Raw genomic sequence first — 15,704 nt, forward strand, 5'->3', positions numbered from 1 at the left:
GCTCTTCCTACAATCTATCCGTCATGTTACTCAGCGATGATACACTCGCTTGTGAATTCCCTGCTTGGGTATGGTATGATACATTTTCTGTGCTGTTTCTGTCATAAGGTGGGAGGGGATACCTGGGTATTTTATTATACAGAGTCCCAAATATTCACGGTTAAGATTTAAAAACTCATTTTTGAAATTATAAAAACTAAAAAAACTGTTAAAAGGATTTTACTTGGATACTTTTATGACTTAATATTTTTGCAATATAAATGTACTTGCAGATTCAAGAGATTTTGCGGCTGAGGATGTAAATATCAAAGATGGAAGCCCCCATGCGGATTGTTGTCAAGTGGAGCGGACAAGAGTACGAATTTTCCGAAGTGTGTGGAAATGATACCGTGAAGGATTTGAAGGATGCTATTCATGAAAAGACAGGGGTATTGCCCCACCGACAGAAGCTACTTGGTCTGAAACTGAAAGGTAGGATTTTACGAATTAAGCTCATCATCATCCAGGTAACAATGCGATAAGATGCCCATATCATCACGTCAACTCTCAGTGCTGTGCACTGCCACTGTGCACTGTCGTGGCATAGCAGCAGCTAGCTAGAACGGTAGCGCAGCGCAGCAGCTACGGGGGGAGCTGGCAGCTAGCTGCAGCATGCAGCAGCTGCTGCATGCTGCATTTACCCACCGGCAGCTCAGCTGCAGCAGCATGCAGCATGCGGGTTGCCGGCCGCGTAGCTAGCTGCATGCGGCGTATCATAAATCGGTAGATAGTTGGGTAGTAACTTGTTAGAGCCTAGAGGTGTAAAATGCACTGATCTCGGACAACGGTACAATTCAGTTCGGGAAACCCACTCACAAGGGGGGCCCCTCCTTATAAGTAACCCGTCCCCCTTATAAGTAACCCCGTCCCTCTTATAATTAACCCCCGGGGCACCCCTTATAAGGAATCTCCACGCTTTTTTGCAATGCAACGCGAAAATGAAAGGACTGCGGCAATTCGCTTGATTATGTCCATAAAGCTTCACAAGTTTCCTAGTTACGAAATTTGAGCAAAATCGGTTCGAGGCATCATATCTAAAATCATGGATTTAAATGAGATGTTAAACGACCCATGCGAATGCTGAAATGCGAGCGATTACTGGCGTGAGTGTCGCCAGGCGCGGCGGCGCGGCAATGCTTGAGTGCAGACGTGGCGACTGAGTACATGTACTCAGTCGCCACGGGCTTTCAGTCGCCACGTCTGCACTCAAGCATTGCCGCGCCGCCGCGCCTGGCGACACTCACGCCAGTAATCGCTTGCATTTCAGCATTCGCATGGGTCGTTTGACATCGCATTTAAATCCATGATTTTAGATATGATGCCTCGAACCGATTTTGCTCAAATTTCGTGAGTAACTAGGAAACTTGTGAAGCTTTATGGACATAATCAAGCGAATTGCCGCAGTCCTTTCATTTTCGCGTTGCATTGCAAAAAAGCGTGGAGACTCCTTATAAGGGGTGCCCCGGGGGTTACTTATAAGGGGGACGGGGTTACTTATAAGGGGGACGGGTTACTTATAAGGAGGGGGCCCCCCTTGTGAGTGGGTTTCCCGAACTGAATTAATTAGATCTACAACAGTTGTCTGCATTTTTTTTTTGTACATGTATGTATAAAATTACACATAATACAAAAATGCAGAGTAAATTATACAACCACAAATATGGCACATATAAATGCACCATTATGACCATCGTCATCGATGACCATCGTGTGTCTTTAGACTTTACCATTGAGCCACACAACACACATTGCATATGTATGTCAGTATGTGGTTGTGTAGGGTAAAACCCCCGGTATTTGATCACTTAAGCTTTTCTGCAGTATTTTTTAGTATTAGAATAATACATAAAATTTACATAAATTTATATCATCAGCAATGTATGTTAAATATATCAAATTTTTTTAATCTCAATTTTTATTTTGTCATCATAGACACATGATACACACACACACACACACACACAAAATAGATACACACAGCAGGTTTCATACAATATGGTACATACATTCAGTGATATGCAGCTTCTCCATTTGTAAGACACGTGTTTGTTACTGTTAGTGTTTTGCTGGAAATCAGGGTACTGCAATACAATGTATCAGATCCACAACTAGTCAGGAAACATCTTTAGGCAGGTGGTAATGTTTCTTGTACTGTGCATACAGCAATCTACAATAATTGCTCTACTGTGTGTTATTGTGTATGTGTTTATTTTATATCTTGTAGGGAAGCCTCCTGGAGATGATGTCCAGCTATGTGCTCTGAACATCAAACCCAACACCAAGATCATGATGATGGGCACAAGGGAAGAAACGATATTGGCAGCCAATGAAAAGCCGGCTGACATTGGCGAGGTCGTTGACGACTTCGATATTGAAGATGAAGAAGTTGCCACAGAGAACAGGTTTGAATATGGTGTACTCAAAAGAATGTCATTGTAAAGATCATACATTTCTATCATTTATCTAATTTCAATGAAGTTCTCTGTCTTTTGCTATTGCTCCACTTGATGTAGTCAAAAATTTGTCTGTATATGTTGTATAATAACCCTACAAAATTGTGAATGGAAAGGACTTTTTAATAGGATATGTGATGCTTATTGACAAAATCTGGCATATTTAAAAGAGTTCGTGGTCCATCCAAGTGGTATTGACCAATTTTGATTATCTTGAGCTTTCCTGTCTCTTTCCATGTATGTTCCATCTTCCTGTTTCTGGCCCTGTTTCTGTTTGTTTGGTTGTTGTTGGGTTTTGTGTGTGTGTGTGTGTGTCCATTCTATCTTCATCTTAAAAATATACAGTATGTACTTTGTAATACCGGTAGTTTTGATGATACAAATTGTACAACTTTGATCATCAGTAGTCTGTCACTTAACCAGACAGCATTTATCATGTTAGTAAGATGTTACATGTAACTTCATGGTAATCTTTAATTCATTTTGGGTTTATTCTATGACATTCTGAGCTTTGGGGGAGGGGGGTGGGTTGTGGGGGAGTAGAAAAAAAAATCTGGCAAAAATCACAGTGCTCAAATAATATACTTACTGAAGATTTTGTCCTTAGATTCTTCCTGTCTATTAAGCGAAAGGGCAATGGTAATCATTGACTTGCAGCCCATCTAAATCCCCTATACCTTAAAAACATTCTGCGGCCCTAGCATGGAATATCCCCCTGATCATCATGGACATCAGTCTTGGTTGATGATGTTTAATTGTTTTAAATAAATTAAGAGCCAGAAGGGCACTAGTGCTGTAGAGTGTAGACAGGCTGAATGCCCTTGTAGCACTCAACTGATTTGATATTCTTGTCTCTGTTAACAGAGAGGAGTACTTGCAGAAAGTGGAGCGACGTGTGCGAGAGTACGAGATCAAAGTCGTCAATGAATCCAGGCCCGGAAAGAAACTTCTTGTTCTTGATGTCGATTACACCTTCTTTGGTATGTGCAGCAACTGTGAATCACATTGAAAACAACTTATCATAAGTTTTTGACACTTTTGTTGAACTCATTTAAAATGACCAAATTCTATGTATACAAGTGTACATTGTTATGTATAATGCTAATTTTTCTTCCATCCTCTGTGCAACCTTTACCTATAACCAGATGAGCTTGTAAAAATTTAATCTTCCATTTGCTCATCTCCTCTTTTGAAGATCATCGTTCTGTGGCAGAGAATGCTCGGGAGCTGATGCGGCCACACCTTCATGAGTTCCTGACAGCAGCTTACGAAGACTACGACATCGCCATCTGGTGTGAGTCTGGTTGATACACTGGTTTCTTGCTCCAACATTTCCTATAGAGTGCAAAGTAACCATTGTCAAATTGCTGGGTCTCTGTTATTTCTGCAGTCCTCATCATCATTTTATGTTCAATTGGTATTTACTCTAAGAAATCACTTGAATTGAATTGAAATGTCATTTACATACACAATGCATGAGAATGATAAATTTTAACATTAAAAAATTAATGATATCTTCTGTTTGAATAAAATACCAATAAAACCATGTAACATGAAGTCTTGAAGACTCTGTAATATAACCATATTTATCTTTGACTTCATGTCCTCTAAATCATGCTCAGATATTTTGCACATGGAGATTCTGCAAATATGACTTATTCTGTATGTGTGTAAATGAGTATACATCCTGCATCACAAAGGTACGTTGAGGCATGATGCATACATATTGACAGATTTCAAGGAAATGTGAAATCAGCAGCATGCTCTCTAAAGTTTTCTCAACAAGGAACTACTGTACTACAGTGATGGGAGCATGAAGGCTGTGCTACCCACAACTATCAGAAACCTACCGGTAATGGGCCAAATGCAAAGCCTTAATGGGAATTTTAGAATCTTGTATAGTGTAGGTAAAGAAGCCAGCAAGATATAGACTCTTAAACATTGACCCAGTTGTTCATTATCCTAGTATCACTTGCTGGCAAAAGTTGTAAGCATGTCCAGAAAAAGAACAGGGTTTTCATATTTCTCCCATTGATGTCCAAAATGACTGTAATTGCATCAATATTTCTCTTGTGAAAATTCTTGTTTTGAAGCATTTTCCATTGGCTGACTCTAATTTTTGCAGATGTTGCACAATGCTAGCATTATTTACAAATGTTGCCAGGCCTCTAATAGAACTGAAATGATGCTCTGATATTAACTAGATGACAAATAGATTTCTCTTTGTGCTTGCAGCTGCTACCAACATGAAGTGGATTGAGGTGAAGATGAGGGAGTTGGGTGTCAGCAGTAATCCAAACTACAAGATTGCCTTCATGGTGGACAGCCGAGCCTGCATCACTGTGCACACACAAAAGTACGGTGTGATTGAGGTATGCAGAGCTGATTATCATAGAGTCATCCTGATTCTGAATGAGGCTCCCTGAAAATTATAGATTTCTCTTCAGGTCCTGGCAATAGAATATGAAACCCTCTGTGATTAGGAATGATACTAGCCCATTGAAATGCATGCACATGTAACATACAAGAATTTTCATCATTGCTATTTGGAACCTCCCTGATTTTGAAGTGTAAATGTGTGGCATTCCTGAAAATACAGTGGACTCCCATTATAACAGAAGTCCTTGTGACCAGCAGTTTTCTTTTGTTATATTGAAATTTTGTTATAACCAAACAAATAAACAATAGAAAACTAAGAAGATAATGTTGCAGCCTAAATTCTTATTTTGTTGTAAACGGAATTTTGTTATAACCATTTTCGTTATAACGGGAGTGCTCTGTAGTGGCAGCTGGATGTAACCAATTACAAATAAGTTCATTGCCCTATTTTATGAAGAGTTAGTATTGATTATATACAGTGTAGTTGATTTCTATCATAAATCTGTGGCAGCCCGAGTGTTAAGGAAATTTATAATCGATTAAATCTTTTGACAAAATGGGGCCTACATATATGATTTTTGCCGTATTTACTACATAATGCTAGATATACTGTATATAAGTGGAACTTTTCATGCATTTCACGTGCCATGAAACTAGTGCAAAAATAAAAGCATGTAAATATTTTTGCTTGCAATATGTAGTAATATTTTATCTCTGTGATTTCACAGAATTAAAAACAAATACAAGTTGGTTGCAGCAAACTTTAGGTACTTGTTAAATCAGAAACATGTATTACCTATATTCCAAACTGTATGTAAACTCTGCAAGCCATAATATGCTGGAATTTTGCCAAGTTTGGTCCATGCTGTTGTGTGAGATATCTAGTTACAACTTTGGCTTTGTCAAGTTACAATAATCTTTTATCTTGTACTGTAGTTCAAGGTGTGTAGAACCTATTCATTTTAAAGAGTATAGAGAGTGAACAATGAATACAGTCAACCTTGCTTAGGTTGGCCTCGCATAAATCAAATAATTGCCTAAGTCAAAGGTCTTTTTCTCAGAATTTTCTCAAAGGCGAAGCTATTTCTTCAGTCCAAGTAGATTTGACTCAGGCAAGGTTGACTGTACATGGTGAGGTTTCTTCCTGCAACATAGAAAATGTGGAGATTTCTGGTACATTTTGGTTTGGTTCTTGTTACCCAGAATTTTATCCCCGTTTATTTTTCCGATAGACCAAGCCTCTGGGGGTGATTTGGGGCAAGTACGAACAGTACACTCCAAAGAACACCATCATGTTTGATGACCTTCGAAGGAATTTCCTGATGAATCCGCAGAACGGCCTAAAGGTAAATAACAAAAGGACTCATCTGTACGTGTGTTTAGAAACACATATGATGCAATTTATGGTATTTGTGTAGTTCTGAAAGTAACATAAATCATGTTTCTTGAATACAATCTCCTCACAATTGTGTGTTCCATAGCTTATTGACAGTGAAAAGTGGTAGAGTTTTGCTTCATTCTGAGCATTTGTCTTCTCTCTAATTTGACCCGTAAAAACACTTGTGAGGGTGTGGAGCTGCACCCCACTGTTGTACTGACCATCAAATTTTGAAAATCAGAACATTCTGTCTTTCACATCTACCTATTGAATCCAAATGTACAGTATCTGATGGCAGCAAAAATAACCAGACCTCATATTAACTGGGAATTGGGCATATGTTTGATCTTTGACCCAAGTTAGATGCCTCAGATTTTGTGTGATAATAAACCGAAATGTCCCTTGCAAGTTTTAGGATGCTTTGTAACGATTTCATGATTTGATGCTGTGCAGCTCTTGAGTGAGTAATTTTTCCACACAGCACAGTTGCATGACATTGTGTATTGATGTGACATGCCAAGTGGGTAGTCTTGTGGTAGTCTTTTGGTAATGGACTCTAAAGCCTTTCTGCCTCTCTCCACAAGATACGACCTTTCCGGGAAGCACATAAGAATCGGGAGCATGACCGTGAGCTCTTGAAGCTGTCTCGCTACCTGAAGGACATCGCGACCCTGGATGACCTCAGCCACTTGAACCACAGACACTGGGAGCGCTACAAGCCACCAAGGTGAAGTGTGCAAGCTGGGATGGGCGTGGACGAGTCTGGGTGGGCGTGGACAAGTCTGGGTGGGCGTCGACAGTGGTCTGGATGGGTGCTGTCACCAACTTCAAGTGGGCGTGACTACCAATGGAAAAGACCTGGAGTGCCTGTCAGACTTGTTACTGCATACATTGTCCTTTCTTGGAGGGGAAAAGGAGCCCAAAAACTCTGTAACCAAGGGGCCCATTTCATTAAAGATGTTTGCAATTATTATATGTTACAATAATTGCAACAACTTCACATTCGCTGCTGATCAGTTGTGCTATGGTGACTGCAATTGTTGTGATTTATAATTACAGCAAACATCTTTAGCAAATGGGTCCGGAAGTGTGTTTTCATACTTTTTGCTGTAAATAGTTTGCTGACAGTATGAAAAAATTATGCCAAGGAGAGCAAGTCTCATAAATCTCTATAATTTTGTAGAATTCCTTTTTTTTTTTAGTGTCATGTCATTTTACCAGTACAGTGCACTCCCATTATAACGAACACGGTCATCTATCGAAATTCCGGTTACAACAAAGTAAAATTAAGGGCTGCAACATTATCAACTCTATATATTTTTATTGTTTATTCATTCGGTTATAACGAAATTTCGATATAACAAAAGAAAATTGCCAGTCCCGAGGACTTCATTATAACGGGAGTCCACTGTATTAGCAGGTAGACAGCTCTATCACAACAATATTCACTTTCACATCAATTTTGACTCCTCAATAATCCCAGGTGTTGGGAAGGAGAAATTAAGCAGATAAAAAAAATATGTGTAGCAAAGAGAAGAGAAATCATTTCTGCACAGCAAGGTAACATTGTATTCAGTTCCTGAGGTTGTCTCCACAAAATATTAGACATCCTTCCGATTCAACTACATGTAGTATGGTTTATTTTTTGTTGTTACTATTGGCATTCATGTTTGTCAAGGCTAGCAACAGTTTTTGCATCAACTTTAACATTGAAGAACACCTACAGCTGTATTTGGTTCTTTACATCTTGTGAAACCAGGTTATGACAACTATTGTACCATGGGGTATTGTATGAATATTTCAGAGCAAGCAAAAGGAATAAAGCTGAAAACTCAAAAAGTCAATTGGTATGCCACTTGTGTTTCTGTCCAAACATGTCCAATGTTTCATGCATCAAGTGTGATTTGATGTTAACTGCTCCAAGAAGGGAAAGGAAATAATGGCTGCATCAGCAAGGTCTCTTTCATAAAGGGCACACATGACTGATGCTATTAGACTTACCCTCTACTTACATCTGATTTTAGATTGAAGGTCTTTTTGTGGGTTCCTTTAAAGGGGCATTCTGTACTAGTCAAGTTAGTCTGAAAAGAAAGGACAACATTTGAATAATTGTAATAATTGATGGTGCCCATATATCATGTCCCTATGCACTCAAAAAATGGAAAGATTATACAAAAACATACAATTCCAATTGCCAGTATAACAGTAAAAATGCGATTGTTGATCAAAATTGGGTAAAAATTAGGGGTTATGAAATTGTGAAATTTCACTAATTTTTACAAACGTACCTTGAATAGTCAATATGAATATGCAAATAGTAAGTTGATGAGTCATGGCCGTAAAACTTGCATATATACAGTATTTTGTACATATAGTCTTGAGATATCCAGTTTTTGTTTTGTTTTGTTTTGTTTTTGCTCAAATTATACCCAAGGCTCAAATTCTTATGTAGCCTGTAAAACCGATCATTATTTTGAAATTATTCAGCCAAGAATTATATAAGGTTTACTATTTCATAGCAGAAGAATTGAATTTTTGTTAATTTTCTGGTACATAAAGGAAAATTATGAAGTGATGACATCATCAGCTCACTTGCATATTCATATCAACTGTACAAGAACTGTTTTGCAAAAATTGATGAATCTTTTAAATTTCATAACTTCCTTTGAATGCTTTATATCAAATTTTGATCAAATTGTAAGTAGTGCTTCTAAAATTTTACTATTTCTTTTCAGACAAATTTTTACTGATTTAGAATTCCCATGTTGGAGTCTTGGCCATCATGTTTACTGTAAAACATGATATATTCGCGGCATGAATTTTTCGCGAATTGGAGCTGACGGCCTTTTTTGCGGCATGAAATTTTCGCGAACTGCCACTGGCATTCAATGCATATAGTGTAAAAAAGAACTTTCGCGTGCATTTTAATTTCGCGAATCTTGGCGCTCGCGAAATTCGCGAAATTAAAATGCACGTGAAAATTCCTCGCTTTACAGTAATTTGATTTTAATCCCCAAATAGGCACGGGATTTCTTCAACACTTTTCCAAATGGATTCAAGTGTAATCCTTAGTTGAGGGCTGGGTTGTGTTTTTTTATCCTTGTCTAACCAACTGTGTAATCTACTGTGTAATCAACATCTTGGTATCCAGTTGCTAGTACACTGCAGACTCCCTTTGATTTCACAGGTATTACCTCACCGAGATTTGTTTCTAAAAATTGGTGCCGGTATGTTTTTATATTGACTTCATTATGTGAATGCACAGGGGGGGTCCTCTCACCTCCCTGGAATGCATCAACACACACCCACAAACAGACACAAGCAAACACACATACACACACAGATGTGTTTGTGTGTATAAATATATATATATATATACACACACACATGTAAATATATGTGTATATATATATGTATATATATATATATATATATATATATATATATATATGTATAAACAATGTACATGTACATGAACACAGTGGAAAATAGATATACCTGCAAAGAAAGCTGTAGAAGTAGAAGTTGGATGTCGGGTGAAAAAGTGGAATTAACATTGACTGAATCATTCCCTGTGACACAAATAGAATTCACTTTAGATCAAATCAAATCCATCCCTAGCAGTGGCTGTAAAGATAAGTGATCAAATTGAACTGTTTGCCATTTTTTGAAATAATATGCTGGACATGATATACAATGCAAAGCTACATTTTGGGGAAAAAAAACCACTATATTACTATACACTTTGTATATCATACAGTTAAAACATCAATTATGCATACATGCTCAATATGCATGATTGCCTGAATTACGTAAATGACCTCTGATGACAACCGGTAAGTTGAAGACTTGTAGATATTTTAGCAATAAAAATACTCTACACACCATGCCTCATGCAAACTTCAAAATGCGTAGTAACAGGTACATTCAATCAATATACTTTTTAATTATTTTTCTCTTGGAAACTCGGATAAAACGCAATTATACGTTCCTATTTACTACAAGTGCAAGTGGGAAAAAAAAAGATGGAAGAACATAGGTCTCTCAGGCAGGCAGTGTAACAAACAATCTGTTGTCTGTATTGAGACATTTGTACCCAGTTTTCTTTATATTGTGAAGGCTATTAAAACACAAATTTAATTCAAATTTCACACTGCAGGTAGACCACATACAGTGCTTGAAATGTGCAGATCAGAAATTATGTCGCATGAAATATCCAATATGAATGTGAACATGAGAATGGTGAATTGTTATAGGACCTTGCAACTAAATTGTTGACAAGTTTCACATGCAAGAATGCATGGAATACTCAAATTGGTAAATGGACAACCATTTGATTTTGCGATTGGTGTGAAAAACTCTGTTTCTGTGTTTCATTTATTTCACACGAGGAAGAAAGAGAGTAAGATATTACTGTATCATGGCAACAAAAATATGTTACAACTGTACGGCAATTGCCCTTCACCGACGTGAATAAACACCAATCACTCACTGTTTGAGTATAGTAGCCATGATAAAGCAATCCTGGATCATACACGCTGTGGTGGGAATTGAACTCACGATCTCCTGACTGCTATATCCACTAGACTACCGAGCTCTTGCCCTATCGACAGAGATGGTTTCATTAATTTGAATAAATGATATGTTTTTTATATATCCAGAAATTCCACTCTTTTTCATTTCACATGTTGGGTGGAAACACAATCCTTCCATTAAATATTATTGTCATGGGTGAACAAGTCCCGATAATATGAATCGTCTTCCAATACTTGTACACTTGAGCTGTACTATGACTAGCACGTGCCAGTGCATGCAACTGTATAAAGATTGATCTTCATGTTAACAACGTGCAAATAGAATGTAAATACGCCTTTCTAAGATTTCCACCTACAATTGATAATTAAGTACAATGTAATAAAACAACGCCACATTCTATGCCAATTCCAGTTGCAATAGATATATACACATTGTTATTGTCGGGTATATACTGTCCGCACGAAGATCGTACGATGCGTCAGTTAAATAGGGTGACGAACTTGTGAACTAATTATCGATCTCAAAATTCTCTTATATTTCGTCCGTAACCTTTATTGGCATACATGAAAGAAAACCTCCCTCGTCAACAAAGTACTAGTAGTACGTGTAGTTGAGTTAAAATACGAACACATGCAGCATGAAAAATATAAATGCTTTGTACGCAAATATAAGTAGACACATTCTGGGTAAAATCTTAATTGAAAGCAGGTCCTGCACATTGCTTGTGACAGGTACACAAGACGAAAATCAAGTTCAGAGATATATAGGCATAGCAAATGAACACAAATCAAGAAACGTTAAAGCAACTATAAAAGTGAGATGCAATAAGTGGGAAAAGTGTATCAAACCAGATTTGTGGAAAAGGTGAGAACGAACATTTTGGGATATTCAGTATTTAAACAGAGGGTAACGCTGAATCATTAACACAATTGATGGAGCACCTTGCTCCACAGGAGTGCTTGAACGGACCCAGTGCTGGTCTCTTATTACGTCACACATCTGTGAAGGAGTTCACTGTCCTTGTAACAATTAGATACAGTGCACTCCCGATATAACGAATGACACGGTTATAACAAAATTCCGGTTACTACGAAGTAAGAATTCAGGCCTAAGCAATATCCACTCTATGTATTTTTATTGTTTATTTGTTCAGTTATAACGAAATTTCGATACAAAGTGTATTTCAAAAGAAAACTGCCGGTCCCAAGGACTTTGTCATAACGAGAGTCTACTGTATATAGTTTTGGCCTGTGGTAATCATATCAAATACTAAAGACACATAAAATATAGGGGTATACATTTTAGTAGGTAAAGCAATCTTAAGAAAAAAATTTGCGATGATACGATGAGGAAATAACGCTGCTACGCTTCCTGAAAATTATTGGGCAGTAAATACATTTTGATCTGAACCAGAATCTTTTAGCCATCCATGCGTGAAATGTGCCACAAAGATCCATATAAATCCGTTTGCTTCTGTGGTGTAATGGATAAAGTTGGTTTTACAAGTGCATAATGATTATAATGTATTATATTACATAACTGAATATCATCTCATGTATTTCATTATGAAATGTTACGTAATAAAGTCAGTTGTTGCTGTCATTGGTGAGACATTCACACAGATTCTACAAGCTCATAACTTTTTTGACGATTTGAAGCACAACAGATCCAGTATTTAATGTGAATTGTCTTACATACAGCACTATGACCAACGTTTGTCTGTGTAGCGGTATGTAGATTATAATCTTATGGTATATATATTCATATATATATATTTACAACATAATATCAAAGGTACAACATATATTCTGCAAAATAGACACATACAAGCAAATCCCCACCTTGTCAGGTGAATGATAAGAACGAATATTGAAATTGATATTGAAATCGATTATGGAAATATATAATAACATTATATCGCACATTATCTGATTAGATGAATCTGTTTGTTGACACATTTGTATTACATAGGCATGTATCTTATACAGATTAAACACACATCATATTCAACATACACACAATAGGTTGAAATTAGTTATGATATGAAACGTGATATTGTCATGATTAAAATGTAATTCGGCAATTCCCACTCAGCGTGCTCAGTGAACGGAATAATATCATGTTCACTGTTTAGCACTGGCTTATACTTGCATGTTTACAATACGTGAATTATTAGAATGACGATTAAATTGAATGATCAACATAAACGATTTTCTGCAAAACTACAAATGTGGCGACTCTTATTTAAATATGAGACTACGTCAAAACACATGCGGTTGATACTGTGAGTAAATTTGTGCTATTTACTTCACCTTTACGGTTCATTATACGATAAACACATCATGACTTTTATCTAATACCCCTTTCATATTGGCATCCTCGGATGTCATGCCAGACTCTTTGCCAACCAGTATGGTGTTCATAACGCATTTACGTCAGTGAGCTTATTTTTCTTGTAAACATGATAACTACTTACATATGGTAGACGACAAAGTTGCGTTCACATTATCATAATGACAATAACGTATGATAATAAAAGCCCGTTACCATTCATGTATGGGGTTCAATACTGGAAATACCGGACTTTTTTCAGGGGTAAATAGGAGCAGGAATATGTTCAACTTCGGGGAAACACTCAAACGAGAGAGCAGGGCGGCCGGGAGGGGGATGGTGTGGGAGGGCCGGGTATTGCCATCCTCCCACAGTCGTTAGGGAGCTTTTGAGTTTTCAGAATTGAAATTTTACGATCTGGTGCACACTTTGAGTGTAATATTTTGCGGGGTTTTTTTTAAGGTTATGAATACGGTACTTTGGAAATTTCTCTAACTTACCGAACTCTCTAGTTGGATGCTCATTCTATCTCATGCAACTTATAACAACATTTCAATTTCATCTTATATTTCTCACAAATAGCACAGAGAAAAAAAAATAGAATTACACAAGACAAAAATTGTACAAGACATACTTCACCGGAATGTACAATAGTTTGTCTCGTTATAAACACAAAAGTGTGTATACATTAGAGTTGAGCTATGGTCATAATGCGAGAAATATGATGGGTCCTGCATAAAAACAAGCTTGTACAGCTGCAGGTCCCGTGATAAATCAGATTAGGGAAATTATGAAATGCAGATATATTTTAGACCCTATTGTGACTGGGTGAACCGATTAAAACAAAGAAAAAACGATCAAATAAATGTTACTAAAACACAGGAAGGCCACATGATGTAACAATTCAATAACATAATAACCTACTACAAGTAGAGACATTGGGAAAACAACGCCTGAGATTGTAATGATTCAAGTGGGTGTTAGATAAGGTATAGATAAACAATAAGTCACCTGTTGTGTGCATTATGAGGTATTCACACACAGATTTTGCACGCCTACAAAATTTTTGACGATATGAAACACAACTGAATATGTAGGTCCGGTATGTTAATGTAAATCATCTCTTTTAGAGCACTATCAGATCAGTACGATGTGCATGCCATTGCAACAGTAAAGTGATTCTCCAACTGCGAAGTAGAAGCGTATTGAAAGAAAGGCCATAATGCAGGGTTCTTTTGTCTCAAAAGATCGCCAGAAAACCAAATTTGAGGCACGTTTCAGCCAATCAAAATTGAGTATTCAGAAACTTATGTTTGATCTCAACTTTTATAAAACAAGGTCCTGGAAATCTGGATGAACTTTAAATTAATGAATATAATAGCAATTTCTTCACATCATTGATGTAATTACGCCACACAATAAATCAATATCATTGTTGCTTGTGTTGAGGAGGCATTCCTAACAAGTTCAATTTTCAGTATAGACATTTAGTTATTGATTTCTAGTCTTCAATTTAATTACTTAGTAGTAGGTAAAGTAACCCTCTCTAGTCAACGAATCTTGTTTGGCTAATTCTGATTAAAAAAATAAGCATGTTACGATATACAGCATAATACATACATACATACATACATACAAAAATAATTTTGTCATATTCCAAAGTAATATAATCTTGACCTATAATGACCATGCATGAAGATGTAAAACATTTTAGTTAGACAAGCACTTCTACATGGACACATGAAATTCAAAAACAAGTTTGTTTTATGGTAATGAAGAAACGATAAACTCGAGGTCATATTTACATAATGGCAATCATAAAAGTTGCATGTGTGTCAGTTCTAAAGATAATGCTACTAAAAGGGCAAGGGGTAAATTTAAAGTCGAATATTACAAAACATCTAAGCTGACGTCTTCCCAACACTGCACGGAAGAGGAAAGACCCATATCTTGAACAGATAATCATCTACCGGCAGTTGGCACTCGTATTTGACACCTCCCTCTATCTATCTATATGTCATGCACGCTGCATAAATGAAGTTCTTTAAAGATAGGCTAAATAAACTATTTTGATATTCCCATGAAACACAAAGATGGTGCCTCATGCTTAACAGATATGTTTCTCAGGCACCAATGAAGTAAGTTTCAAGAGTGTAACAACTTAGAGATAGGGCATACTGATCGACGGTATTCTGAATCACAGTGATCGAAAAATAATCCTCAATTGGTTGGTGTCCGCAGCTATAGAGTCCACATTTCTGCAGGAGTGAAATGACGCCATCTTCCTAATAATATTCCTGTTAAAGCTATAGGCCGACACTATAAGTATTTAATGTTTGCTCACTCTTTAACAGCGTTACGAATTCCCCGGGGATAATTGCTTTATACTAGCTGCACACATAATAACATAAACATTGCTTTAATTTGATGATCATTCTGAGCCCTGTTCAAGAACGTACATGTGCACATGGACAAATTCAATATATCTACCATACCCTTTCGTCAGTAGAAACCCAGAGAAAGCTCGTGTCATGCCTTCATTTCATGGATCGCATTTATGGATTTCGTAGATCTTGGAACCGAAACTT

The 15,704-nt window shown here is 37.1% G+C and overlaps 1 protein-coding gene across 1 annotated transcript; it reads left to right on the plus strand.

Moving 5' to 3' along the window:
- The first annotated feature begins 311 nt into the window (after positions 1-311).
- On the plus strand, positions 312-8,059 carry LOC139739897 (ubiquitin-like domain-containing CTD phosphatase 1). The gene is made up of 7 exons (XM_071650498.1): positions 312-471; positions 2,264-2,441; positions 3,357-3,472; positions 3,688-3,786; positions 4,728-4,864; positions 6,104-6,217; positions 6,834-8,059. Exons 1-7 carry the CDS (start codon positions 312-314, stop codon positions 6,978-6,980), a joined length of 951 nt encoding a protein of 316 aa, XP_071506599.1. The 3' UTR covers positions 6,981-8,059.
- The last annotated feature ends 7,645 nt before the right edge of the window (positions 8,060-15,704 follow it).

This window comes from Diadema antillarum, unplaced genomic scaffold (genome assembly GCF_040938485.1).
Source record: "Diadema antillarum isolate AM-2024a unplaced genomic scaffold, OU_Dant_1.0 seq00000821_RagTag, whole genome shotgun sequence".
Lineage (NCBI taxonomy): Eukaryota > Metazoa > Echinodermata > Echinoidea > Diadematoida > Diadematidae > Diadema > Diadema antillarum.

Bases quoted from the DNA above. Each gene is read 5' to 3' on its own strand.
- LOC139739897 (XM_071650498.1), top strand. From the start codon at position 312: ATGGAAGCCCCCATGCGGATTGTTGTCAAGTGGAGCGGACAAGAGTAC. The intron at 472-2,263 runs GTAGGATTTTAC...TATATCTTGTAG, and splicing joins ACTTGGTCTGAAACTGAAAG to GGAAGCCTCCTGGAGATGAT. The intron at 2,442-3,356 runs GTTTGAATATGG...CTCTGTTAACAG, and splicing joins GAAGTTGCCACAGAGAACAG to AGAGGAGTACTTGCAGAAAG.